The sequence below is a fragment of the Rhinopithecus roxellana genome, chromosome 7 (genome assembly GCF_007565055.1).
Source record: "Rhinopithecus roxellana isolate Shanxi Qingling chromosome 7, ASM756505v1, whole genome shotgun sequence".
Classification (NCBI taxonomy): domain Eukaryota; kingdom Metazoa; phylum Chordata; class Mammalia; order Primates; family Cercopithecidae; genus Rhinopithecus; species Rhinopithecus roxellana.
In genome coordinates this window covers 80,374,220-80,399,954 of record NC_044555.1, presented here as the reverse complement: position 1 = coordinate 80,399,954, position 25,735 = coordinate 80,374,220, and the positions used below count along the sequence as shown (strand labels likewise).

At 41.5% G+C, this 25,735-nt stretch overlaps 1 protein-coding gene and 1 long non-coding RNA gene across 3 annotated transcripts; one reads left to right on the top strand and one right to left on the bottom strand.

Annotated features, from left to right (window-relative positions):
* Window positions 1-13,565: 13,565 nt before the first annotated feature.
* On the bottom strand, window positions 13,566-14,630 carry ATXN3L (ataxin 3 like). The gene is made up of 2 exons (XM_010359509.2): window positions 14,397-14,630; window positions 13,566-14,243 (listed from the first exon to the last, which is right to left on the bottom strand). The coding sequence occupies exons 1-2, from the start codon at window positions 14,628-14,630 to the stop codon at window positions 13,566-13,568; spliced, it is 912 nt and encodes a 303-aa protein (XP_010357811.1).
* A 7,918-nt stretch (window positions 14,631-22,548) lies between these two features.
* On the top strand, window positions 22,549-25,155 carry LOC115898727. Of its 2 annotated transcripts, none has more exons than XR_004058416.1 (4): window positions 22,549-23,087; window positions 23,221-23,290; window positions 23,394-23,454; window positions 23,631-25,155. It is a non-coding gene; the product is annotated as an uncharacterized LOC115898727 (long non-coding RNA). The 2 variants fall into 2 exon arrangements; XR_004058415.1 differs by having other exon boundaries at window positions 23,626-25,155.
* Window positions 25,156-25,735: the final 580 nt, after the last annotated feature.

Sequence of the window (25,735 nt, the reverse complement as noted above, 5' to 3'; positions counted from 1 at the left end):
ACCATAGACATTTAGGTGCAAAAAATTGTGTGCATAGGAACATTTGTAACAATTTGTTCTTCAGGTTTCAGTCCTAAGAACATGATGAATCTCAAAATGGTCATTCACAGGGATTCACCTGGTGCCCAGATAAGTGCTGATGTGAGCCTAAACCACAGCACAGGCCATCTGATCTTAGGCCATCTGATCTTCATGTATATAGGTGATGATGGTGTCACATTTTTTTGACTATGTGTTATTGCAACTATTCAGCTAAGCACGAGATAGCCCTTAACAATTTGAGGAATCATGAATTTTCACTTTTTTCTTCTGTAGAGAATGTATGCTCAGCCCTTTTAGTGATGAAGAACTGCACATATCTAGATAACTATCGTGGTGTTCCTCCTCCAGTAGTATCCATGGGAATTTTGAGAGTGTGGTCGGGAAACGATGTTCTTATCTGACAACATTACTTCCTTGGAGTACTTCAGATATTCAGGTAGAGTTGATGGTTTCTGCATGATGGCAGTGATCAAGGTTATTTTCAGGCATCCTGATAGAAAAGGTTGTGTTCTTTGACACATATCTCAAATTATGCTCTTAGATGCCTATCCAGAGATCACAATGGACCTAAAAATGTTTATTAACAGCAGAGATTGCTGGTGTCCAGGTAAGTGATGATATGTCATTGACTCGTGAGAGAACTTTTGATTTTCAGATACCTGAGTACTTAATGATATCCTTAAGATACATATACTAACAGTTTTTTGGCATGTGTGCAGTTAGAGAATTAGTCTCTATCAATACTAGTAAACATGAGATTCTCCTGTATTCTTATTTAGAGATAATGCATATTTATCACTCAGAGCAATAGATGAATATGCAAGTATCCAGGTAATTTATGGTCTTATCTGTCACCAGGTTATTGGTCATTTTGCAGGTATGCCTTCAAGAAAGGAAGGATTTTCTTACCATGGTTTGAACTTGGAATTGAGCAGGCATCCAGGTAGCATGGATGGGTCCTGAAATGATACAAGTGACCAAAGGACTTTGCAGGTGTTCAGGTATCTGAAGATATTTACCAAATGCATTTTCCACAATACCAAATGCATTTTCCACAATGTGTTTTTCTGATCCAAGTCAAGGCATCATAGTGAGTCTGTGAAAGGTAATCAGGGAGTCTATAAAAGGTGGGACATTGCTGGCATCAAGGCAAGAGCTGGTGTGGGACAAAAGCACAGCACAGCACATCTGATCATCATGTGCATAGGTAAGTGATGACAGCGCCCCAAGCACCTCTTTATCACCCTTTCCATAATTTTTTTGCAGGGGTTCAGGAAAGAAATCATAGAACCTGTATCAATTCTAGAAACCATGAGTCTTTGCTTTTCATATATTAGGGAAAATGTATGGCAAACCCTCTGAGTTTGAGGGATTGCTTGTATCCAGGCAATGATCATGGTGATTTTCACTACAGTAGAAACCACATGATTTCATAGGTTTCCTCTCAAGAAATGATGGTTTGATATGACAACAGTGTTGTCCTTGCAATACTGCAAATGTCCAGGTACAGTTGATTTGTCTCATACGGATGGAACTCTCCAAGGTTATTTGCAAATGTCCTTCTGGAAAACATTGTATCCTTCAACACATATTCACATTGTGTTTCAGGTTCCTGTGAAGTAATTGTTACGAAACTAAAAGTGGATGTCAGTAAAGACATTTCTGGTCTAAGTAAGTGATGATGCACACCCTAACCCATCATGAATCTTCTGATTTTTTTATATCTAGGTAAGTTTTACCATTTGATTTTTGGTACATATTCAGGCAAAACATGATAGTGTTTTATTAATTCTAGCAGGCATGTTATCACAGAGTTTGTATTTCACAGAAAATTTACATTTAACCAGGTGAGTGGTCAATGATTTCCATGTGTCCTTGAAAATATCTTGTAGCTCCCCATCAGGGTAGCAACCTTGGGATATTATCAGCTGTGCAATTATCACCACCCATGATGGTGTCTCTAACAAAGATGTGTTGACCTTGAATTAAAGCAAGTATCTAGGTAGAGTTGATGTGTATTCCAAAATAATGGAAGCATTACAAGGTTGTAGGCAAGTGCCCGGGGAGAACAAGTTGTTTCCTGAAACACATTTGTCTTATATGATTTTTCAGGTTCTTGTCAAAACTATGAGGTGAATCACATAATGCTCAGTAATGAAACATTGCTTGTAAACAGGTAGTGATAACTGTTTGCTTCCTGTAATGGGGGTAATTACACAATGCAGAGCATTGGATTTTCTAGGTACGTAAAAAGGGATCCCTGATGCTTAAGCTACTGTGTATTTTGTAGGTAATCCATTCAGGTTTTTGGGCTAGTATATAGAGACCAGGTAAGGTTGTATTAACATGTAAAACTGCTTGATATTTTCAGATATCAACTTCATTAATGTTTTACACAATATTAACTTAAACTTGTGTTTCACATTTATGCAGTTAAAAATAAATACGCCTCTAGTAATAACGAATAATCAGGATAATTTATTGCATGTCTTGACAGATAATGAGTAATGAACACTTACAGGGCTACACAAATCCACAGGCATCTAGGTAATTGATCGTGTTGTGCAACACCATGAAGTTAACAACTGGAATTATGCAGGGATCTAATCAAGAAACTACAAGGATTCTTAAAAGGAGTTTTCCTCAAATTTCTACAAGTATCGAGGTACATTTGATGAATACAAAAATAATAAAAGTGACCAGAAAAGACTAGAGGTATATAGGTAGAATGGTATGTGTACCAGTCACACTATTCACAATATATATTTCAGATTTACATTAACATATCACAATAAGCCTATCAAAACTAGGTAACATGGGACATTATTGGCGGAGGTAAGTGCTGATGTGGGCCTAAACTATAGCCCACAGCGTGGGACTGTCACAGAGACTAGTTCACTGATGACGTCTCCCTACACGTCTTCCTGCCGTGACTTTTTCCCAGGTATTCAGGTGAGAAATGATTGAGTCCTAACCAATCTCAGATACACTGGGTTTTCCCATTTTCTCTTTCATCCAAAGTGTTTTCTAACCCTGTGAGTGTTGAGGGATTGCAGGTAACCAGACGTTTATCACTGTATTTCCCACCCGCATGCTGCCCCTGGGATTTGTAGAGGTGTCTAGTCGAGAAATGGTGGTTTTCTGCTATCAGGGTTGACCTAGGATTACTGCAAGTATCCAGGTTGAGGGAGTGTGTTCCATAAAGCTGGAAGTAATCAAGGTTCTTTGCAGGAGTCTGGCGGAAACCCTGTGTCCTTCTACACATATGTCTTGGAGCCTACTTCAGACTCCTACTGTGACATCACAAAATCTGTCACCGGTCTGCAGGACAGTGCAGATGAAGAACGAAAGCGTCATACTAGCCCCATGACATTCAGCTGTCTAGGAAAGTGATGATGGTGTCCATCCTTCCTGTTATTCCCGTGATTTCACTTCATTTATCCTAGAAAGAAATGGTATGACTCCCTGGCATACTAGAAACTGTGAGTTTTCCTTCTGCGTATTTCAGAGACAGTGCCTAACTCCGTGTTCACAGTGGAACTGTAAATACCTGGTAATTATCTGGTGTTCCTTCCCACAGCAGTGACCATGGACATTTTGTAGGTGTCCTGTAGAGGGAACTGCTGTCTTCTGGAATCACGACCCTGAGGTTGGGGGTCCCCACTAGCATTCGGATAAGAGTCCTTCAGTGATGGATATGAGCATCATGATTTGCAGGTGTCCTGGTAGAATACCTTGTGTGTTTCTGAGGCATATGTCTCAGTATATGTTTTGCAGGTTCCCGGAAGAAAATCCTGAAGAACGGGACTCATGAGCAGGGGACGTGTCTGCTGTCTGGGTAAGTGATTGTGTGCACCGTAAACTCATCACAGACAACCTGATCTTCACATTGGTAGGTCAGTCAGGTTCCTTTCCCTGAACAGTTTACCACATGATGGGTTTAGGGGTATTCCGGTAAGAAAGAGCAGTGGCTCCTTGTTCTCCTTGCCATGTGATCCCATTGTTTTCTGTCCTGGAGAGAACGTATGAGGTATGTACCCTGTGAGTGCTGATTGATTGGCACGTACCCAGGGAACTCCAGTGGCACTGTGCATCACAGGAGTAACTAAGGTGGATTTGCAGAGAAGACAGAGAAAATGAAGTGTCCTACGATGGCCTACCCCTTGGAGGGACCACAAGCATCCAGGTAGATTTTTGGCCCCCACAATGATGTTAGTGAGTGGGTGGTTTTCTGGGTCCTGCTGGAAAAGCTGTGTCTGTAGGCAGATTTCACATTCCCTTCCAGAGGTCAAGGGAACCCTCATTATGCTCGAGCAGGGGAACTCTGCCTGTATCCAGAGAGGAGATAGTATGGGCAAAAGCAGGCCACGGACGATCTGATCTTCTGATACACAGGTAATCACCGATGGCATTCCTGCTATTTTTCCTGTCCTGCCGTGGGTTTTGTTGGCTCATTTTCTGTTCTTTATTTTCTGCAGTACTTCAGTTAAGAAACAATGCTTTGCCAACCAAGGCTAATAAGCATTAGTCCTTGCTATGTTCGACTTGAGGATAATGTGCCTTGAACCTGAATCCATGTTGACTGTGGTAGATGCGGGTGTCCAGGTGAATTATCCTACTCTATCAGACCACAGGATGGAATGATAGTTCTGACACATCATCAGTCCAGAGCTGATAGTGGCACCAACAGTGGGGTGGAAGTTGGAGTTCTGCCAGGATCTAGGTAAGATTCCTAGATGACAGCAGTGACCAGCCTGTGTGGTGCGTGTCTTTTTCGTCTTTCAGGTATGCCAAGTGGCATCCTGGAAAACACCTGTCAGATGCGTTTCTTCCGCTACTGCTAGTCATGAGATCAAGGTAGGTCTGAGAATGGGCATTCAGAGGCCCTGGATAGTAACCAGGTAATGGATGATATGAGTCCTATGCCAATACAGACCACCTGAACTTCAGATTTCCTGGACAAAGAGGGCACTGTCCTTGACACACTGTTTTCCCATGGTTTCCTGCAGGTGTCCCATAAAGTCCTCTTCCTGTAGAGAGGTAGGAGATGTTGTGGCATTACCTCATGAAAGATATTCTGAATTTCCTGCATGTAGATAATTAATGATGGTTTGAGTCTGGTAGAGTAACCTTGTGTTTGGCATATGTGTCATTGGGAAAAGATAATTAGTGATTCCCAATGCCAGTAAGCATGAGATTTTACTGTTTGCTTATTCAAAGGTAAGGGTTTTCGTATGTGTGTGCATGTGCAAATTTGACCCTCCATGTGATAAACAGATATGTCAGTGTTCAGGTAGTTGATCATATTGTCTGTCACCCCGATGTGGACCGTGCTGTTTCTCCAGGTATCCCTTGTATGCTCTGGCTTAGATATCTTCAGTTATGTGGGTAACCTAGATGAGTTGTGAAATGATACCAATGAACAAGCATATTTGTGGGTGTCCTCGTAGCATAGGTTGTGGACCAAGCAGAGTTTCCCCCTTATGTCTTTCAGATGAATGTCAGGGCATCACAGCAGGTCTTTCAAAGCTAGGTAATGTGGGGCATTGCTGTTTGAGGTAAGTGCTGACACAGGCCTAAACCGCAGCCCACAGCGTCGTACTGTCACAGAGGCTTAGTTCAGTGATGATGTGTCCCTACACATCTTCCCGCCGTGATTTCTTACGGTAAGTGATGGTGTGTGCGGTAAACTCACCACAGACCAGGTGATCTCCATGTATCTAGGTTAGTGAGGTTCCTTTGCCTGAATGGTTTACCATGTGATGGGTAAACAGTTATTATTATAAGAAAGGGAAGCGGCTTCCTGTTCTCCTCGCCATGTGATCCTTTTCATTTCTGTCCCGGTGAGAAAGTATAATGTATGTGCTTTGTAAGTGCTGATTGATTGGCAGGAGCCCAGGGAACTCACGTGGCATTGTGCATCACAAAAGTGACTGCAGTGGATTTGCAGGGAAGCCGGCCAGGGAAAATGGCGTGTCCTATGATGGCCTAGACCTTGGAGGGCCCACAAGCATGCAGGTACATTTCTGGTTCCCATAATAATGTTAGCGAGCAGGCAGTTTGTAGGATATTGGTGGAGGAGCTGTGTCCATAGACCCATTGGTCACCCGTTGGTTTCAGGTTCAGGCAGGCAGAAGTCAGAGTGTGAGGACAGCCTTGAGGTCTCTCCAGGAGATTCAGGGTCCATAGGATTTGGTACGGATTCAGGTATGAGATGATGATAGCCCTCATCACCATAGTATTTTGAAGGAATCCAAGAAACAGATGATGGGCCTGTCTCACACTAACCATGGTAGTGCCCATGGGATTTTGTAACTACAGAGTGAAAAGATGACCGTGGCCATATACCTGAGAATGTCCATGTGATTTTTGTTAATATCCAGATAAGATATGAGTGTTCCTACTTAGGAAGTGAAGATGGGATACTGAAGTTATAAAGGTAAGAAATGAAAAACCTAATCATGTGGGTGAGCATGGTATTTTCTAGATATCCAGATAACAGAGGATGATGGCCCTAACTCGAGTATCAAAGTTGGGTTTCCTCAGGTAGGCACATAGGAGCTGATGATGTTTTATACCATGTTAGTGAACATGGCATTTTGTGGTATTCCAGATATGATGGCAAATCTAACCACAAACATGACCATGAGATTTGTCAGGGACCCAGTAAAGAGAAGATGGTCTCCTTAACCATGAAGTTTATGATGAAATTTTGTAGGTCAGTAATTAAGAGATGACAGAGATCCTAACCGTGATACTGAACAAGGGATTTGCAAGTCACCAGGTAAGAGATGATTGTGTCTCTAAAAATGTGGTGACCGTGGGATTTTGCAGATCCAAGGTATTCAACAGTTAGCCACGAAAGAAATGATGTGTTCCTAACAGTGGTATTTAATCTGGGTTATTTGTCGATCTCCATGTGTGGTAGGTTTTTCCAAATCTGGTAGATATTCTGGCCTTCTGTAGGTATCCGCATGAGAGATGATGTGTCACAAATTGTAAGTAACTGCCGCTACTGTAACCGAAGTATTTTATAAGTATCCAGCTAAGAGCTCTGGCTTTATGTATTTGTTGGATGTAAGACTATCAGGTTATCTATTTTTTTCTTTTTTTGAGACAGCGTCTGGGTGAGGTAAGTGCTGCTGTGGGTCTAAACCACAGCCCACACCATGGGACAGTCAGAGAGACCCAGTTCAGTGAAGATATGTGTCCCTACATGCCTTCCCGCCATGATTTCTTTCACATGTACTCAGGTGAGAAATAATGGACTCCTTACCAATCCCAGATTGGCCAGGTTTTCCATTTTCTGCTTCACAGAAAGTGTATGCTAAACCCTGTGTGTGTTGAGGGACTGCAAGGAGCCAGGTATTTATCACTGTATTTCCCACCCGCATGCTGCTCCTAGGATGACTACAGATGTCCAGTCTAGAAACAGTGGCTTTCTGCTATCAGCGTCGACCTGGGATTACTGCAAGTATCCAGGTCGAATGGGTGTGTCTCATAACGATGGAAATAATCAAGGTTCTTTGCAGGAATGCTGGCGGCAAACCCCATGTCCTTCTACACATACATCTTCCTGCTTCTTTCAGATTCCTACCATGACATTACGATGAATCCAACACGGGACCTTAATGGGAAGCTTGGCTGCTCTGCAGGTCAGCACTGATGAGGACCAAAACCATCGCACGGGCCATGTGAGGCCCAGCTGTCTAGGTAAGTGATGATGGTGTCAGGTCTTCCTGTTGTTCGCTTCAGGTATCTCGTAGGAAATGATAAGAGTACCTGGCTTTCTAGAAACCGTGAGTTTTCCCTCTGCATATTTCAGAGACAACACCTAACCCCGTGAGCATGGTGGGACTGCAAATACCAGGTAATGATCCGGCTTTCTCAGCCACAACAGTGATCATGGACATTTTGCAGGTGTCCTGTAGAAAGAAACGCTGTCTTCTGTGATCATGGACCTGAGCTTGGGGTGTCCCGCCAGCATCTATATAAGAGTCATTGAATTATGGATGTGAGCATCGTGATTTGCAGGTGTGCTGCTAGAACACCTGAACTTGTGTGTTTCTCTTTTTTTTTTTTTTTTTTTTTTTTTGATAGAGTTTTGCTGTTGTCGCCCAGGCTGGAGGGCAATGGCGTGACCTCGGCTCACTGCAACCCCTGCCTCCTGTGTTCTAGAGATTCGCCTGCCTCAGTCTCCCGAGTTGCTGGGATTACAGATGTGCACCACCATCCCCCGCTAAGTTTTGTATTACTAGTAGAGACAGAGTTTCACCATGTTGGGCAGGCTAGTCTCGAACTTCAGACCTCTGGTGATCCACCTTCCTCGGCCTCCTACATGGATTGCAAGTGTGAGCCACCATACCTGGTCCCTGGTGTATTTCTGAGGCATTTATTTCAGTGTATGTTTTCCAGATTCCCATGATGAAATCTCGACAAACAGGAGTCACGATCAGGGGACATGTCTGCTATCTGGGTAAGTGATGGTGTGCATGGTAAACTCACCACAGACCAGGTGATCTCAACGTATCTAGTTAAGTGAGTTCCTTTGCCTGAACACTTTACCATGTGATGGGTCAACAGCTATTGTGGAAAGAAAGGGAGGTGGCTCCCAGTTCTCCTTGCCATGTGATCCTTTTCATTTCCGTCCTGGAGAGAAAGTATGATATATGTGCTTTGTGAGTGCTGATTGATTGGCATGTACCCAGGGAACTCATGTGGCATTGTGTATCACAGGAGTGACTGTGGTGGATTTGCAGGGAAGCTGGCCAGGGAAAATGGCGTGTCCTACAGTGGCCTAGACCTTGGAGGGCCCGCAAGTATCCAGGTACATTATTGGCTCTCATAATGATGATAGCAAGCAGGCAGTTTGTAGGGTCCTAGTGGAAAAGCTGTGTCCATAGACACATTGGTCACACATTTGGTTTCAGGTTCAGGCAGGCAGTAGTGAGAGTGTGTGTAGGCAGCCTTGAGGTCTCTCCAGGAGATTCAGGGTCCATAGCGTTTTCTAGGGATTCGGGTATGAGATGATCATGGCTCTCATCATTGTGGTGACCATGGTATTTTAAAGGAATCCAAGAAACAGATAATGGGCCTGTCCCTAACCATGATAGGGCCCATGGGATTTTGTAGCTAAAGAGTGAAAAGATGACAGTGGCCATTGCTCTGGTAATGTCCATGGGATTTTGTAAATATCCAGGTAAGAAATGAGTGTTTCTACTTAGGAAGGGAACGTGGGATACTGAAATTATAATGGTAAGAAATGATAATAAACCTAATGGTGTGGGTGACCATGCTATTTTTTAGATATCCAGATAAGTGTGAATGGTGGTCCTAACTCGAGTATCAAAATTGGATTTCCTCAGGTAGGCACTAAGGAGCTGATGGTGTTTCTTCCCAGATTAGTGTACATTGCATTTTGTGGTATTCCAGATATGATGTCGAACCAAACCACAAAAGTGACCATGAGATTGTCAGGAGTCTTGTAAAGGGATGATGGTCCCCTTAACTGTGAAGGTTATGATGTAATTTTGCCATCAGTAGTTCAGAAATGATGGTATCCTAAGCACAGTATTTCTTTTTTTTTTTGAGAGAGTCTGGCTGAGGTAAGTGGTGATGCATGCATAAACCACAGCACGCACCATGGGACTGTCCCAGAGACCTGGTTCAGTGATGCGGTGTCCCCACACGTCTTCCCGCTGTGATTTCTTTCACAGGTACTCAACTGAGAAACGATTGAGTCCTTACCAATCCCAGATCGGCCAGGTTTTCCCGTTTTCCGTTTCAACGAAAGTGTATGCTGAACCCTGTGAGTGTTGAGGGGCTGGAGGGTGCCAGGTATTTATCTCTGCATTCCCCGCCCCCATGCTGCCCCTAGGATGTCTACAGGTGTCGAGAAATGGTGTTTTTGTGCTATCAGGGTCGACCTGGGATTACTGCAAGTACCAAGTTTTGAGTGAGTGTGTCCTGTAAAGATGGAAATAATCAAGATTCTTTGCAGGAGTGCTGGCAGGAAACCCCATGTCACTCTACACCTACTTCTTCGTGCCTCTTTCAGGTTCCTACCATGACGTCACAATAAATCTGACACAAGACCTTAATGGGAAGTTCGGCTGGTCTGCACGTCAGTGCTGATGAGGACCAAAAGGATCACACGGGCCACGTGAGGTTCAGTTGTCTAGATAAGTGATGATGGTGTAAGGCCTCCCTGTTGTTCCCGTGATTTCGCTTCAGGTGTCCCAGTTGGTATTGATAAGGGTACCTGGCACACTAGAAACCGTGAGTTTTCCCTCTGCATATTTCAGAGATAATGCCTAACCGTGTGAGTGTGGTGGGACTGCAAATACCAGGTAATGATTCAGCGTTCCCAGCCACAGCAGTGACTGTGGACATTTTACAGGTGTTCTGTAGAGAGAAATGCTATTTTCTGGAGCCACGGCCCTGAGCTGGACGGGCTCCGCCAGCATCCTGGTAAGAGTCATTGAATGATGGATGTGAGCATCATGATTTGCAGGTGTCCTGGTATGGCATCTTGTGTGTTTCTGAGGCATATGTCTCTGTATAAGTTTTTCAGGTTCCCTGGAGGAAATCCCGACAAAAAGGAATCACCATCAGGGGACATGTCTGCTGTCTGGTTAGTGATGGTATTCGCAGTAAACTCACCACAGACCAGGCGATCTCCACCTATCTAGGTAAGTGAGGTTCCTTTGCCTGAACAGTTTACCATGTGATGGGCTAACGGCTATTATGGAAAGGAAGAGTAGTGACTCCCTGTTCTCCTCGCCATATGATCTTGTCGATTTCTGTCCTAGAGAGAATATAAGATGTATGTACTCTGTGAGTGTGGATTGATTGGCACGTACCCAGGGAACCCACGTGGCACTGTGCATCACAGAATTAACTTCAGTGGTGTTACAGGGAAGCCGGCCAGGGAAAGTGGCGTGTCCTACAATGGCCTAGAACTTGGAGGGCCCACAAGCATCCTGGTAGATTTTTGGCTCTTACAATGCTGATAGTGAGCAGGCGGCTTGCAGGGTTCTGGTGTTAAAAGCAGTGTCCATAGACACGTTGGTCACATATGTAGTGTCAGGCTCAGGCAGGCAGAGGACAGCCTTGAGGTCTGTCCACAAGATTCACTGATTATCATATTTGGTAGGGATTCAGGTATGAGATGATCATGGCTCTCAACATTGTAGTGACCATAGTATTTTGAAGGAATACGAGAAACAGATGATGGACATGTCCCTAACCGTGGTAATGCCCATGGGATTTTGTAGCTATAGGGTGAGAAGATGACAGTGGCCATATCTATGGTAATGTCTGTGGAATTTTTAAATATCCAGGTAAGACATGAGGGTTTCTACTTAGGAAGTGAACATAGGATACTGAAGGTATAAAAGTAAGAAATAATGATAAACCTAATCCTGTGGGAGACCATGGTATTTTCTACATATCCATATAAGAGTGGATGGTGACCCTAACTCGAGTATCAAAATTGGGTTTCCTCAGGTAGGCACGTAGGAGCTGATGATGTCCCTTCCCATATGAGTGAACATGACATTTTGTGGTATTCCGGATATAATGGCAAACCGAACCCCAAAATGACCATGAGGTTTGTCAGGGGCCTAGTAAAGAAAAGATGGTCCCCTTAACTGTGAAGGTTATGATGTAAATTATTCAATCACTAATTAAGAGATGACGGTGACCCTACCCCTCCAGTGAACAATGAATTTTGCAAATCACCAGGTAAGAGATAATGGTGTCTCTAAAAATGTGGTGAGCACGGGATTTTGAGGATATCCAATCAAGGAATAATGTGTTACTAGAAATGGTAGTCCCAAGGTATTTTACAGTTACCCAGGAAAGAAATGATGTATCCTTAGCAATGGCATTTTATTTGGGTAATTTGTAGGTATCCATGTCTATATCTGGTCGGTCTCATGATCTTCTGTAGGTATCCACATGAGAGATGATGTGTCACAAATTGTAACCAAGTGCCAAGGTATTTTACAAGTGTCTCACTTAAAGCTCCGGTGAATATAAGTTTTTGAAGATACCCAGTGGGGAATGATGTTGGCCTAAGCCGTGGTAATGCCCACAAGTAGTGCCCATATCTTGGTAACAGGTGGTGTGTGTCTAATTATGGTTATCACTATGGCTTTTTTTTTTTTTTTTTTTTGCAAATTCCAGCAATATAATGAAGACAATCTTAACCACTCTCATGAATATAGGATTTAGCAGGAATTGAGGAAAGAAATAATGTGGTCTTTAACCAAGTGGACATGATTAGATTTTGGGGATTTCTAAATAAGTGATCATGGTGTCCCTAACCATGGGATTTTGCAGGTTGTAGTCAACAGGTGGTGATGAATTTAACAATAGGCGCAAACATGGAATTTCTTGATACCCAGGTAAGACATGATGTGGTCCTTAAACATATTACAGACCATATGATTTTTTAGATATCTAGATAGCAATAATATGTCCTGAAATCTTGATGTTACCTTTTGTTCACATTTAAAAAGTTGCTTATTCTCAAATATTTGTGCAAGGCTGATTTCAGAGTATAGGAATGCACCAGCAGCCAGCCCAGTGGCTCACGCCTTAATCCCTATGCTTTGGGAGGCCGAGACGGGCAGATCACTTGAGGGCAGGAGTTCGAGACCAGCCTTGCCATCATAGTGAAACCCTGTCTCTACTAAAAGTACAAAATTTAGCTGGGCGTCCTCGCATTTGTCTGTAGTCCCAGCTACTCAGGTGGCTGAGGCACGAGAATCACTTGAATCCAGAAGGCAGATGTTGCAGTGAGCCGAGGTTGGGTCACTGCAGTCCAGACTGGGCGACAGAGCAAGTGTTTGCCCCCCTCACCACGCCCCCCAAACAAAGAAAGAGAAATGCACCAGAGTCATGAAATAATGATCTTACGACATAGGGCGTAGAAAGCAAAACCTCAGAAAATGTTACCATATTTCAAAAGACTTGTGGAAAATAATTAAGGACCAGGTAGCAGAAATTGTGATCAGAGAAAATAACGTAAGAATATACTTAAGTGCACAGTACATAGTTGGAGGGCAAACAGTTTATCCTTCTAAAACCATTACTATGATCAACAACAGACAAGAGACACTTTCCTGAAAGGTTAAATTGGTTCAAAATGAGCCACATTATCTACAATAGAAGAGACCATATGGAAAAAGTTCTATGGCAAGAGCTAATTAGTTAGTATACAAAAAGATTCACGAAAAATGCCCCAACTTTAGACACGTTAGATACTGCACACTAAAAAAAAAAACCAAAAAAACCGAACATTTTGAAAGCTATTTTAAATTTAATTAATAGCTGAATGTCTCCTTGGCTACTAGTTGAATGATCATTATTTAGTCCCACATCTCTCTCACCATTTTGTTTGCAAACGATCTAGAAGCCTTATTTCCTCGTCTATTTGACTGATGACCAAAATGGATCCTACAGTATGATCACGTAGGATAATGTTGCAAAGTATGACTAAATTATTTTTGAAGGCATTATTTTTCTCCTTTGATTTTCAGATTCTTTCTCATAATTTCTGAAACAGTGTCGACAGTGGCCTGTACCATGTCTTCATTGATGTCATTACTGAGATCACTCTCAATTGCTCTCGAACTTGTTGTTAGCCTTTCGTGTAGATATGAACTGTGACCTGGCGGATCTGACTGTTGTTGCTGCTGCTTCTGTTCCTGCTGATGCTTTTCAAAATAGTCTTTTATTTTCTTTGGCTCTTCCAAAGCAGGAGTTCCACATGATGTCCCTGGAAGATCTTGCGATGTGTTTCTGGAACTACCTTGCATGCTTAGCTCAATAGCCCTGCGGAGATCTTCATCTTCGCTATTGGTTTCTTGGCGACTTAGTTCCAGGGCCCTCTGAAAATCCAACTCGTCTTGGTCTGATGTTCCAGACTCATCACTTTCTTCTAACACTTTTTCAAGAACTGTTTTATAGACTCTATGGTCTTTTTCTTTGGCTAATTTTTTTCCATTAAGTTTTGGTCTATCCATCTCTTCAACACTGATGATTTGCAGCAGTTGGTCAGCTTCACAGTCTGGCAGATCCCCCTTAACAACAAATACAGAATATGCTTCCTGTTGCAACTGAGTCAAGAGATTTGCAAGGCATATATCTGATATTAATTCTGGACCCGCCAAGAGAGAATTCAAGTTAAACCAGTGTTTTCCGAATTTTCTGATAGTAAACCAGTGTTGTTTATAATTACATATAAAAGATCTTTCATTTATAGGATCAATCCCGAGCTTCTGATATTCAGGATTATTGAAATGGATGACCTCTAAACCCCAGAACTTCAAGGCGTTGCATATTACCTGAATGGAGAAGAAGCCGCTATCATCCATGTTTTCTGAAGGCTGCTGTAAAAATGCGCGATAGTCTTCACTGGTGACTCCTCCTTCTGCCATTCTCATCCTCTCTTCTTCATCTAGCTGATGTGCAATTGAAGCTAATTCCACAGGGCTAAAATATTCTCCTTGCAGCAGATTATTCAGGCAGTGCTGAGCACAAAGGAAGCCTTCTTGTTTTTCATGAAAGATGAAATCCATGTTGATTCTAACCGTGAGTTTTTGTATATATGCGGGGACATGTTATATGCCCAGCTATGGCAGTTATCTGGGCAGTTTGTAGATAGCCATGAAATAGGTGTTAGGTTTTCAAAGCTTATGAAGACCATGGGTTTCTGTAGGTATTTAAGTAAGGGATGATATGTCACAAAGCACTATTGTGACCAAGGTGGTTTTGCCAGTATCTAGTCAAGACCTGATGGTAAACCTAAAGTGAATATGGGATTTTGGAGTCATCCCATAGGGGATGATGGTGACTTGAACCATGGTAGTGCCCGTTGATTTTCAGATGTCCTATAAAATATAATGTCTCTCTAATTATGGTTGTCGGCATGGTTTTAGTAAGTGAATAAAGGTGAAATTTACCACAGTACTAAACAAAAGATTTGGCAGGTAACTGGGAAAGAAATAACATGGGCTTTAACCAAACGGACATCATGGGATTTTGGAAGTCTCTGGGTAATTTATGATGTCACTGACCACAGTAATATCCATGGAATTTTGAAGGTTCCACTCAATAGATGACAATAAAACTCATGGTGGCGATGAAGATGGGACTTTGCTGGTATCCTAGTTAGAGATGATGTGGGCCTTAAAAACATTAGTGACCAAATGATCTTCAGACATCTGGAAAACTGATGAAGATGTCCTGAACTCTTTTCATATCCATGTGTTTTTACAGGTGTTCAGATAAGAAATGTGTGTGCCCAACAAAAGTAGTAACCATTAGATTTTACTGTTTTCTAGTTCAGAGACAATCTCTCTCAAACTTAGTAGTGACAAAGATATAGCAGGTATCCAGGTAGGATATCACAGCGTTCCTTACCGCAGTAGTAACTATAGGATTTTTGCAGGTGTCCAGTGAACATACAGTGTGTGAAACTACTGTGTTGACCACAGTACACTTAGTGATGCCCTAATGATTGTAGTGAGTGTATGCACGGAATGAGCAGGGGGTCAGATGGAAGGACATGCATCCTGACCAGGGTTACCACCATATGTTTTCTCAGCAGGTAGTCAAGAGATGATGGTGTCTCTAACTACAACATTGGCCTCAGAACCTTAGGATTCAGGTAGAGTTCATGGTTCCCCTAACAGTACTAGTCACCGTGGTACTTTTTGAAGTCCATGTAGAAGATGTATCCCTAACCACTACTGCTGCCATATGGTTTTGCAGGCTCCTATCAAGAGATAATGGTGAAACTCATGTTGGTCATTTTTGTAGGAATTTCATGGAATCTAGCTAACTAATTATGTGAACCTTAAACATAGTACAGACCATCTGCTCTTCAGACATCTCGGTAAGTGATGATGATGTCCTCAACATGTGTTGGTATCGTGTTTTGCAGGTATTCGGGTAAAAAAAAAAAAAGATACTGGCTCTACCAATAAGTATTGGAATCCATGAGACTTAGCTTAACCAGTTTTCTGGTTTAGAGATATTGCGTGTTTAACCTTAGGAGTGAATGAAGAATTTTCCGGTATCTAAGTAAGTGATCATAACTTTCGTCAAAACAGTAACGACCATGAGATTTTTATAGATGCCCAGACAATAAATGATGGTGCCTGTACCAATGTGTTGACCTTCAGGTTCTGCCAATATCCAGGTAGCATTAATGAATTTGTAAAGATGGAAGTGACAAAAGTTATTTGCAGATGTTCTGCTAGAAAAAGTTGCATTCTTAAACACATCTGGCACAATGTGTTTTTTCAGGTTTCAGTCTAAAGATCAAGGTAACCCTAACAATGGGGATTAACATGAAGCTTTGCTGGTATCCAGGCAACTGATGATGTCAGTCTTATCACACAGAAGGCATTCTGACCTTCAGAAATTTACATAAGTGATGATGATACCTCTAACATTTGTGTTACCGTGTTTTTTGGGGTTTTGCAGATATTCAGGTAAGAATTTATAATGTTCCCATAATTCCTATTTAAGAATACACCCTTACTGCTTACTAGTTCAGAGATAATGTTTTGAAATCTGGCTAAGACTGAGGGATTTGTAAGTTTCCAAGTCAATTTTCATAGTGTTTCTCATCTCGGTATTGACCATGGTATTTTTACAGGTACCGAGTCAAGTGATTATGACGTATCCATGGTTTTGACCTTGATATTCTGCAAGTATCAAGGTAAAGTTGACGGTTCTCCTACTGCTAGTGACTCTCATGAGATGTTACATGGTCTAGGTAGAAAAAGATGTATCTCTAACCATGGCTGCCTTCATGGGGTTTTTTTTAGGTGCTGTCAGTGGATGATGCTGAAACTAACAGTGATAGTGAACATGGACTTAGCTAAAAGAGAGGGAAAAGATGGTGTGAGCCTTTGCACTTTAGAGAGCTTCAAGATTTCAGTTATCTAGGTAAGCGTTGATGGTGCCTGTACCACTGTGGTTACAAGAATGTTGTTTTTATAAACAGGCATTCAGGTAAGGACAGTACTAATATAAAGGTGAGAAATGATGTGGCATTTATACACTAGAGACCCCAGTTTCAGATATCTAGGAAATTGATGATGGTGATCATAACTGTAATAGTTACCTGGTTTGGTACAGTTTTGCAGGGCAGAAATGAACTTGCTCCACTAATAAGAATAAGCATGCGATTTTCTGTATTCTTGTTTAGTGCTAATTTGTACTTAACCCTAGTAGCAGTTGAGAAACCTGCAGGTATCCAGGTAAGATATCACACTGTCTATCACCCCACTAGTGACCGCTGGATTTTGGCAGGTATTTCTTCAAAGGAGAGAGGTGTCTTTATTAGGGTTTAACTTCACACCTTTGGAACTATCCAGGTAGCATTGATGAGTCACAAAAAGAAGTGATCAAGGGTATTTGCAGGTGTCCAGGTAGCATAAGAGATGTATTAAACACATTTTTCACAATATGCTTTTCAGGCTCCTTTCATGAGATTATAGTGAGCTTAACAGTGGCCATTAATGGTGGACATTATGAGTATCTGGTAAGTGATGAGGTGTGCTTAATGCACAGCTGAAAACATTTGACCTTCATATAAGAAGGTAAGTGATGAAAGTGCCCCTAACACTTTTGCTTGCTTGTTTGTTTTGAAAAGACTGAGATAAGAAACCATAGTCCTTACCAATGTTAGGAACCATGAGTTCTTAGTTTTACATATTTTGGAAAATTTATCTTTAATCCTGTGGATATTGAGTCATTGCCATATCCAGATAATTTTCATGGTGTTCCTCACCACAGTACTAACCATCGGATTTTTGCAGATATCCAGTCAAGAAAGAATGGTTTCATCTGGCAACATTGTTGACCTGGAGTACTACAAATGTCCAGCTAAAGTGTATATGTCCCATGATGATGGAAGTGACAAAAGTTATTGGCAAGTATCATGCTTTAAAAAGTGTCTTTTCACACATATTTCGAAATGTGTTTTTCAAATTCCTGTCAAGAGATGGTGGTGAACCTAACAATGGCTGTTAACATGGTAGGTGTTGATGTGGGTCTTTCACACTACAGAACATCTAATCTTCACATACCTAGGTCAGTGATGATGCTGTCCCTATTACTAGTATTACCATGTTTTTATTTTCAGCTATCAGGCAATGGCTTTACTAGTATAGAAGTAAGAACTAATGCGACTTTTATATAGTAGAGACCTTCCTGTTTTCAGATATACAGGTAATTAATGATGGTGTTGACAACTCTGATACTAATCTTATTTTTTGGCTGGTTTGCATAGAAGAAATTAATTTTGTCTAACAGTACAAATAAGCATGAGTGATTTTACTGTATTCTTATGTAGAGCTAATGTGTATTTAATAATCATAGTGTTAGATGGACTTGTAGGTATCCAGCTAATTTATCACATTTTTCATCACCACAGAATGACCATGGGATTTCTGCAGGTATCTATTTAAGAGAGGAAAGTGTCTCTTACTGGATTTTGACATTGGAGTTCTGCAAGTGTTCAAGTAATGTTGATTGATCCCAAAATGACAGAAATGACCAGGGGAATGTGCAGGTGACCAGGTATAATCAGATGTATATCAAATATAACATTTTTCATAATGTGTGTTTCAGGATTCTGTCAGGAGATTATGGTGAGCACAATAATGGTAGTTGTTTTGGGACTGCTGGATTATAGGTAACTGATGTGGTAAGTTTAAATCCCAGCACGTCTACTTGATTTTCCTGTATCTAGGTAAGTGATTAATGATGTCCCAAATACTTGTTACTGTGTTTCTTTTTTCTTTATGTATTCAGTGATGAAAAGTTCTTACTAGTAATAGAATCCATGAGTTCTTTCTTTTCACATTTTAGGAAAAATTTGTATAACTTTGTGAGTATTGAGGGATTGTCACAGTAATTCTCATTGTGCTTCCCACCACATTTGTAATCATGGAATCTTTGCAGTTATCTAATCAAGAAATTATGATCTTTTCTAAAATGGTGTTTACCTTGGTGTACTACAAATATTCAAATAGAGTTGATGCGTCCAGTAATACTGAAAGTAACTTAAGGTTAGTTGACAGCATCGTCATAGAAAATAAGTTGTGTCCTTTAACATGTATTTTCTAAAGTGTTTTTCAGGTTCCTGTCAAGAGAGCACAGGGAACCTAAAGATGGTGGTTAACATGGGACGTTGCTGGTGTCCAGGTAAGTGATGATGTGAGCCATAGTGGTGGTGTTGGCCTCTACTTACTGCTGTCAGTTTTTGGATTTTTAAAAGTATTCAGGTACGAAATGATAATCTCCTTACTGTTACTATTAACTATGTTAAGTTTGTTTTACATATTAATGTAAACTTATGTTCAGCCTAGTGAGTGTTGGATTTGCAGGTATCTACGTAATTCTTATGATGTCCTGCTTCTCAGATGTAACCCCGGGACTTCTGGACGTGTGCAGTGAACAGAATGTGTTTTCACTAACAGCAGTGCAGACCATAGAATGTTACAAGTAATCAGGTAGAGTTGATGGGTCCTGCCATGGAGGAAGCCACCAACGTTGTCCTTAGCTATTCAGGAGGAAAAAATTGTGTGCATAGGAACATTGGTAGCAATTTGTTCTTCAGGTTTCAGTCCAGGGAGCATGATGAACTTCAAAATGGTCATTCACAGGAATTCACCTGGTGCCCAGATAAGTGCTGATGTGAGCCTAAACCACAGCACAGGCCATCTGATCTTCATGTATATAGGTGATGATGGTGTCACATTTTTTTGACTATGTGTTTATCGCAACTATTCTGCTAAGCACGAGATAGCCCTTAACAATTTGAGGAACCATGAATTTTCACTTTTTTCTTCTGTAGAGAATGTATGCTCAGCCCTTTTAGTGATGAAGAACTGCACATATCTAGATAACTATCGTGGTGTTCCTCCTCCAGTAGAATTCATGGGAATTTTGAGAGTGTAGTGAGGAAACGATGTTCTTATCTGACAACGGCACTTCCTTGGAGTACTTCAGATATTCAGGTAGAGTTGATGGTTTCTGCATGATGGCAGTGATCAAGGTTATTTTCAGGCATCCTGATAGAAAAGGTTGTGTTCTTCGACACGTATCTCAAATTATGCTTTTCAGATACCTGTCCAGAGATCGCAAAGGACCTAAATATGTTTGTTAACAGGAGACATTGCTGGTGTCCAGGTAAGTGATGTTAGGACATTGACTCATGAGAGACGTTCTGCTATTCAGATATCTGAGCAGTTAATGATATCTTTAAGACACATATATTAACATTGTTTTTGGCATGTGTGCAGTTAGAGAATTAGTTCTTAACAATACTAGTAAACATAAGATTCTCCTATATTCTTATTTAGAGATAATGCATGTTCATCACTCAGAGCAACAGATGAATATGCAGGTATCCAGGTAATTTATAGTCTTATCTATCACCAGGTTATTGGTCATTTTGCAGGTATGCCTCCAAGAGATGAAGGAGTTTCTTACCTTGGATTCAAGTTGGAAATGAACAGGCATCCAGGTAGCATGGATGGGTCCTGAAATGATACAAGTGACCAAAGAACTTTGCAGGTGTTCAAGTATCTGAAGATATTTACCAAATGCATTTTCCACAATGTGTTTTTCTGATTCAAGTCAAGGCATCATAGTGAGTCTGAAAAGTAATCAGGGAGTCTGTAAAAGGTGGGACATTGCTGGCATCAAGGCAAGAGCTGGTGTGGGACAAAAGCACAGCACAGCACATCTGATCATCATGTGCATAGGTAAGTGATGACAGCGCCCCAAGCACATCTTTATCGCCCTTTCTATAATTTTTTTGCAGGGTTCAGGAAAGAAATCATAGAACCTGTATCAATTCTAGAAACCATGAGTCTTTGCTTTTCATATATTAGGGAAAATGTATGGCAAACCCTCTGAGTTTGAGGGATTGCATGTGTCCAGGCAATGATCATGGTGATTTTCACTACAGTAGAAACCACGTGATTTTATAGGTTTCCTCTCAAGAAATGATGGTTTGATATGACAACAGTGTTGTCCTTGCAATACTGCAAATGTCCAGGTACAGTTGATTTGTCTCATACGGATGGAACTCTCCAAGGTTATTTGCAAATGTCCTTCTGGAAAACATTGTATCCTTCAACACATATTCACATTGTGTTTCAGGTTCCTGTGAAGTAATTGTTACGAAACTAAAAGTGGATGTCAGTAAAGACATTTCTGGTCTAAGTAAGTGATGATGCACACCCTAACCCATCATGAATCTTCTGATTTTTATATATCTAGGTAAGTTTTACCATTTGATTTTTGGTACGTATTCAGGCAAAACATGATAGTATTTTATTAATTCTAGCAGGCATGTTATCACAGAGTTTGTATTTCACAGAAAATTTACATTTAATCAGGTGAGTGGTCAATGATTTCCATGTGTCCTTGAAAATATCTTGTAGCTCCCCATCAGGGTAGCAACCTTGGGATATTATCAGCTGTGCAATTATCACCACCCATGATGGTGTCTCTAACAAAGATGTGTTGACCTTGAATTAAAGCAAGTGTCTAGGTAGAGTTGATGTGTATTCCAAAATAATGGAAGCATTACAAGGTTGTAGGCAAGTGCCCGGGGAGAACAAGTTGTTTCCTGAAACACATTTGTCTTATATGATTTTTCAGGTTCTTGTCAAAACTATGAGGTGAATCACATAATGCTCAGTAATGAAACATTGCTTGTAAACAGGTAGTGATAACTGTTTGCTTCCTGTAATGGGGGTAATTACACAATGCAGAGCATTGGATTTTCTAGGTACGTAAAAAGGGATCCCTGATGCTTAAGCTACTGTGTATTTTGTAGATAATCCATTCAGGTTTTGGGGCCAGTATATAGAGACCAGGTAAGGTTGTATTAACATGTAAAACACCTTGGTATTTCCGGATATCAACTTTATTAATGTTTTACACAATATTAACTTAAACTTGTTTTTCACATTTATGCAGTTAAAAATAAATATGCCTCTAGTAATACAAGTAATCAAGAGAATTTATTGCATGTCTTGACAGATAATGAGTAATGAACACTTACAGGGCTACACAAATCCACAGACATCTAGATTAACCATATTGTGCAATACCATGAAATTAACAACTGGAATTATGCAGGGATCTGATCAAGAAAGTACAAGGATTCTTAAAAGGAGTTTTCCTCAAATTTCTACAAGTATCGAGGTACATTTAATGAATACAAAAATAATAAAAGTGACCAAAAAAGACTGGAGGTATATAGGTAGAATGATATGTGTACCAGTCACACTATTCACAATATATATTTCAGATTTACATTAACATATCATAATAAGCCTATCAAAACTAGGTAACATGGGACATTATTGGCGGAGGTAAGTGCTGATGTGGGCCTAAACTATAGCCCACAGCGTGGGACTGTCACAGAGACTAGTTCACTGATGACGTGTCCCTAAATGGCATCCCGCCATGACTTTTTCCCAGGTATTCAGTTGAGAAGTGATTGAGTCCTAACCAATCTCAGATAGGCTGGGTTTTCTAATTTTCTCTTTCACTGAAAGTGTATGCTGACCCTGTGAGTGTTGAGGGATTGCAGGTAACCAGGTATTTATCACTGTATTTCCCACCGCCATTGCTGCCCCTAGGTTTTGTGGAGATGTCCAGTTGTGAAATGGTAGTTTTCTACTGTCAGGGTCAACCTAGGATTACTGCAAGTATCCAGGTCTAGTGGTGTGTCCCATAAAGCTGGAAGAACTCAAGGTTCTTTGGTGGAGTCCTGGTCGAAAACCCCGTGTCCTTCTACATATATATTTTCGTGCCTATTTCAGCCCCCTACCATGACATCACAATGAGTATGATACAGGTCTGGAGGTCAGCACTGATGAGGGCTGAAAGCAACACATGGGCCACGTGAGGTTCAGCTGTCTAGGAAAGTGATGATGGTGTCCATCCTTCCTGTTGTTCCCAAGATTTCGCTTCAGTTGTCCTAGGAAAAAATGGTAAGACTCCCTGGCATACTAAACCGTGAGTTTTCCCTCTGCATGTGACTAACCTGTGAGTGCAGTGGGACAACAAATACCAGGTAATGATCCGGCTTTCCCAGCCACAGCAGTGACCATGGACATTTTGCAGGTGTCCTGTAGAGAGAAATGCTGTCTTCTGGGATCATGGCCCTGAGCTTGGGGACACCGTCAGCATACAGGTAAGAGTCTTTCAGTGATGGATGTAAGCATCGTGATTTGTAGGTGTCCTGGTAGAACAGTTTATGTGTTTCTGAGGCATATATCTCAGTGTATGCTTTCCAGGTTCCCGGGAGGAAATCCTAACTAACCAGAGACACGATCAGGGGACATGTCTGCTATCTGGGTAAGTGATGGTATGTGCTGTAAACTCACCACAGACCATTTGATTTTAACATATTAGGTCAGTGAGGTTCCTTTCCCTGAATGGTTTACCATGTGATGGGTTTATGGGTATTCTGGTAAGAAAGGGTAGTAGTTCCCCATTCTCCTTGCCATGTGATCCTGTTGTTTTCAGTACAGGAGAGAACGTATGAGGTATGTACCCTGTGAGTGCTGATTGATTGACATGTGCCAGGGAACTCACGTGGCACTGTGCATCACAGGAGTAACTGCGGTGGATTTGCAGAGAAGCGGGCCAGAGAAAATGGCATGTCCTACAATGGCCTAGACCTTGGAGGGCTTGCAAACATCCAGGTACAATTTTGGCTCCCACAATGATGATCGTGAGCAGGCGGTTTTCAGGGTCCTAGTGGAAATGCTGTGTCCATAGACACATTGGTCACATATGTGGTTTTAGGTTCCCTTGGAAAGGTCACAGGAAACCTCTTTGAGCAGAGGACTGTGCCTGTATTTAGGTGGGTGACGGCTTGGGCCTAAGCAGGCCACGGACTATCCAATCTTCCCATACACCGATCAGTGCAGATGACTTTCCGGCTCTTGTCCCTGTCCTGCCATGGGTTCCTCGGCTCATTTTCTATTCTTTATTTTCTGCAATTATTCAGTTAAGAAATGATGCTTTGCCAACCAAGACTGGTAAGCATTAGTCCTTGCTGTGTTCAACTTTAGGAAATGTGCCTTGAACCTGAGTCCATGTTGACTGAGGAAGATGTGGGCGTCCAGGTAAATTATCCTACTCTACCAGATCACGGGATGAAATGATAGTTCTGACACATCCTCAGTCTGGAGTCAGTAATGGTGTGGGGTGGAAGTTGGAGTTCTGCCAGGATGTAGGTAAGGTCGATGGTTCCTAGATGACGGCAGTAACCAGGCTGTGTAGTGCGTGTCTTTTTCGTCTTTCAGGTACACCAAGTGGCATCCCGTCAGATGCATTTCTTCTGCTGCTGCTAGTCATGAAATCAAGGCTGGCCTGAGAATGACCATTCAGGGGCCCTGGATTGTAACCAGGTAATTGATCACATGAGTCCTATGCCAATACAGACCACCTGAAACTTCAGATTTCCTAGACAAAGAGGTCGCTCTCCTTGACACAGTGTTTTTCCCATGGTTTCCTGCAGGGGTCCCGTAAAGTTCTCTTTCTGTAGAGAAGTAGATGTTGTGACATTATCTCATGAAAGACATTCTGTGTTTCCTGCATGTAGATAAAATTAATGGTGGTTTTGAGTCTGGTAGAATAACCTTGTGTTTGGCATATGTGTCACTGGGAAAAAATAATTAGTGATTCCCAATGCCAGTAAGCATGAGATTTTACTGTTTGCTTATTCAGAGGTAAGGCTTTTTGTTTGTTTGTTTTTTGCAAATTTCACACTCCACACAATTGATAGATATGCCAGTGCCCAGATAGTTGATCATATTATCTGTCACCCCGATGTGGACTGTGGTGTTTCTGCAGGTATCCCTTGTAGGCTGTAGCCTCAGAGTTCTTCTGTTATCCAGGTAACCTTGATGAGTCGTGAAATGATGCCAGTGAACAAGAGTATTTGTGATTGTCCTTGTAGCACAGGTTGTAGATCAACCACAATATGTCTTTCAGATGTGTGTCAGGGCATCACAGCAGGCCTTTCAGTCCTAGGTAATGTAGGGCATTGCTGGGTGAGGTAAGTGCCACAGCCTGCAGTGTGGAACTGTCATAGAGACCTAGTTCAGTAATGATGTATCCCTACGTGTCTTCCCATCGTGATTTCTTTCTCAGGTATTTGGGAGAGAAATGATTGAGTCCTTACCAATCCCAGATAGGCCGAGTTTTCCCATTTTCTGTTTCACCAAAAGTATATGCAGAACCTTGAGAGTGTTGAGGGATTGCAGGTAACTAGCCAGGTATTTATCACTGTGTTCCCCACCCCTGTTCTGCCAATAGGATTTCTTCCAGTGTCCAGTCAAGAAATAATGGATTTCTGCATAGATTTTGACCCTGTATCAATGAAATTGTACAGATAGATTTGATATGTCCCATAATTGTGGAAGTGGCTAAGTTTATCTGCTGTTTTTCTGCATACCTGCATATCCCTCCCTCACTATAAGACTAAACACATTATAACTAAACTCTAAAAACTCTAAAAATAATGACTAATGCTTACCAGCATTGGTTGGGAAAATATAATTCCTTAACTAAATACCTGAACAAAATATGGCAACACAAAAATTAGGAAAACCTACATATCTGTAGA

Excerpts from the sequence above, each read along its gene's own strand:
- ATXN3L (XM_010359509.2), bottom strand. The coding sequence starts at position 14,630 with ATGGATTTCATCTTTCATGAAAAACAAGAAGGCTTCCTTTGTGCTCAG. Across the intron at positions 14,244-14,396 it reads GCGGCTTCTTCTCCATTCAG|TGGTTTAACTTGAATTCTCT; the intron begins GTAATATGCAAC and ends TTCGGAAAACAC.